Source organism: Mauremys reevesii, linkage group 13, assembly GCF_016161935.1.
Source record: "Mauremys reevesii isolate NIE-2019 linkage group 13, ASM1616193v1, whole genome shotgun sequence".
Classification (NCBI taxonomy): domain Eukaryota; kingdom Metazoa; phylum Chordata; order Testudines; family Geoemydidae; genus Mauremys; species Mauremys reevesii.
In genome coordinates this window covers 9188109-9190071 of record NC_052635.1, presented here as the reverse complement: position 1 = coordinate 9190071, position 1963 = coordinate 9188109, and the positions used below count along the sequence as shown (strand labels likewise).

At 42.5% G+C, this 1963-nt stretch overlaps 1 protein-coding gene across 1 annotated transcript; it reads right to left on the bottom strand.

Annotated features, from left to right (window-relative positions):
- Positions 1-719: 719 nt before the first annotated feature.
- On the bottom strand, positions 720-1673 carry LOC120379933 (olfactory receptor 10A7-like). The gene has a single exon (XM_039497446.1). It carries the CDS (start codon positions 1671-1673, stop codon positions 720-722), a length of 954 nt encoding a protein of 317 aa, XP_039353380.1.
- Positions 1674-1963: the final 290 nt, after the last annotated feature.

Sequence of the window (1963 nt, the reverse complement as noted above, 5' to 3'; positions counted from 1 at the left end):
TCCACCACAGCCTCCAAATATTTTTTCAGAGTCATTGCTTCCCAGGATAGAATGCCTGATCTTGTATTTATGGCCTGTGTTCTTTCTTCCTAGATGTATACATTTATATTTAGCTGCATTAAAATACAAACTACTTGCTTGCAAACAGCTTACCAAGCAATCCAGATGCCTCAGAATCCATGTAGCCTGTCCCCCTCATTATTGAGCCCTCCCCCATTTTTTGTGGAGTCTTCATCACTCTTGATTTTACTCTCTTACTGGTAAAATATTGGATCATATTTGTAGTTTGACGTTTGCATAGTTCAACTTTTAGCCATTGGATCTTGGAATAACTTTGTCTGTTAAATGTAAGAGTCATTTACTCCCAGTTACTTACTTATTTTGATTAAGTCATTGCTTAACCGTCCTTTCAATCTCAGCCCCATTAATCAATCTTCTACCCTTTCACTGAAAGCTTTCCAGTTACCCAATATAAATTTAATGTAGGGACACCAGGACTGGGAACAGAATTCCAGTAATGGTCTCACCAGTGTTTAATACATTTACACAACTGTGAGTGTAAGCAGAATTAATCCTTCACTGGAGTTACTCATGATTTGTCCCTAGCTGAGAGGAGAACATTTAAGGCATTTCAGACAAGAATATATTGCATTTCAAGTCAGAAGGGAGATGTACAATTTCCCCACCCCAGAGTCGCCCAAGCACAACACACAACAACATCATCCCATAGATGTTACCTGAGGGAACATTTTCCTGCCTGTTGTCTTCCTGAGAGCACATCTTATCTCCTTGTTCCTCAGGCTGTAAATAATGGGGTTAAATGTTGGAGTCAGCACCGTGTATACCAGGGAAAGGAACCTATTACTGCCCTGGGACTGTTCTGAACTGGGCTGCATATAAATAAAAGTTCCAGTCCCATAGAAGAGAGAAACCACAATGAGGTGTGAGGAGCAGGTGGAGAAGGCTTTATGTCTGCCTTCAGCTGAGGGCATCTTCAGGATGGTGGAGATGATGAGGCCGTATGACAAGAGGATAAGCAAAAATGGTGCCAGGATAAAGAGAACTGTGGTGGTAGTAACCGCAGCTTCATTCTTGTGGGTGTCTGTGGAGACCAGTCTCAGCACAGGGAAAACGTCACAGAAGAAATGCCTGATTCTATTAGACCCACAGAAAGGCAGTGTAAATATGGAAATGGTGTGTCCAAAACCTACCAGGATACCAATGATCCAGGAACCGGCTGCCATCCAAACACAAACCATCTGGTTCATGCTGAGGGTGTATTGCAGGGGGTGGCATATGGCCACGTACCGGTCATACGCCATGACGGAGAGGAGGCAGCACTCGGTGATACCAAAGAGAACGAAGAAACACATCTGAATACCACAGCCTGCAAAGGAGATAGTCTGGGTCTCCGAGATCAGGTTGACCAGCATCTTGGGCAGGGTGACTGATGTGTAGCAGATCTCCAGGAAGGATAAATTCCTGAGGAAGAAATACATGGGGGTCTGAAGGGCAGAGTCTGTGATCGTGATGATAACAATCAGAGTGTTCCCTATCAGGGCCATCACATAGAAGGTGAACACCAGCACAAAGGGTAGGACTTGCAATGTTTGGAAATCGGAGAATCCCACCAACTCTATCTCAGTCACACATGTCTGGTTGTCCTTCCTCATGTCCTCAATAATCTTCTGCAGAGACCTTGGAACCTGCAAACAAAGAGAAGCAATTGCTGATATTAGATAAAGACGTAGTTGCGGGGAGGGGGAATGATGGAACTATTCTTTTTTTTGCAACATGCTGAAATCAAAATATGTTGCAAGAATGGGCCAATTTTGACCAAACATTCAACAGAAATAATTTGCAATGAGTTAAATCAAAATGCATTATTTTGTTTATAGACTTTCCCATATCATTTTGTTCCGACACTCTTATTTCATTTTATTTTCACTTTTATGTGATATTG

Excerpts from the sequence above, each read along its gene's own strand:
- LOC120379933 (XM_039497446.1), bottom strand. The coding sequence starts at position 1,673 with ATGAGGAAGGACAACCAGACATGTGTGACTGAGATAGAGTTGGTGGGA.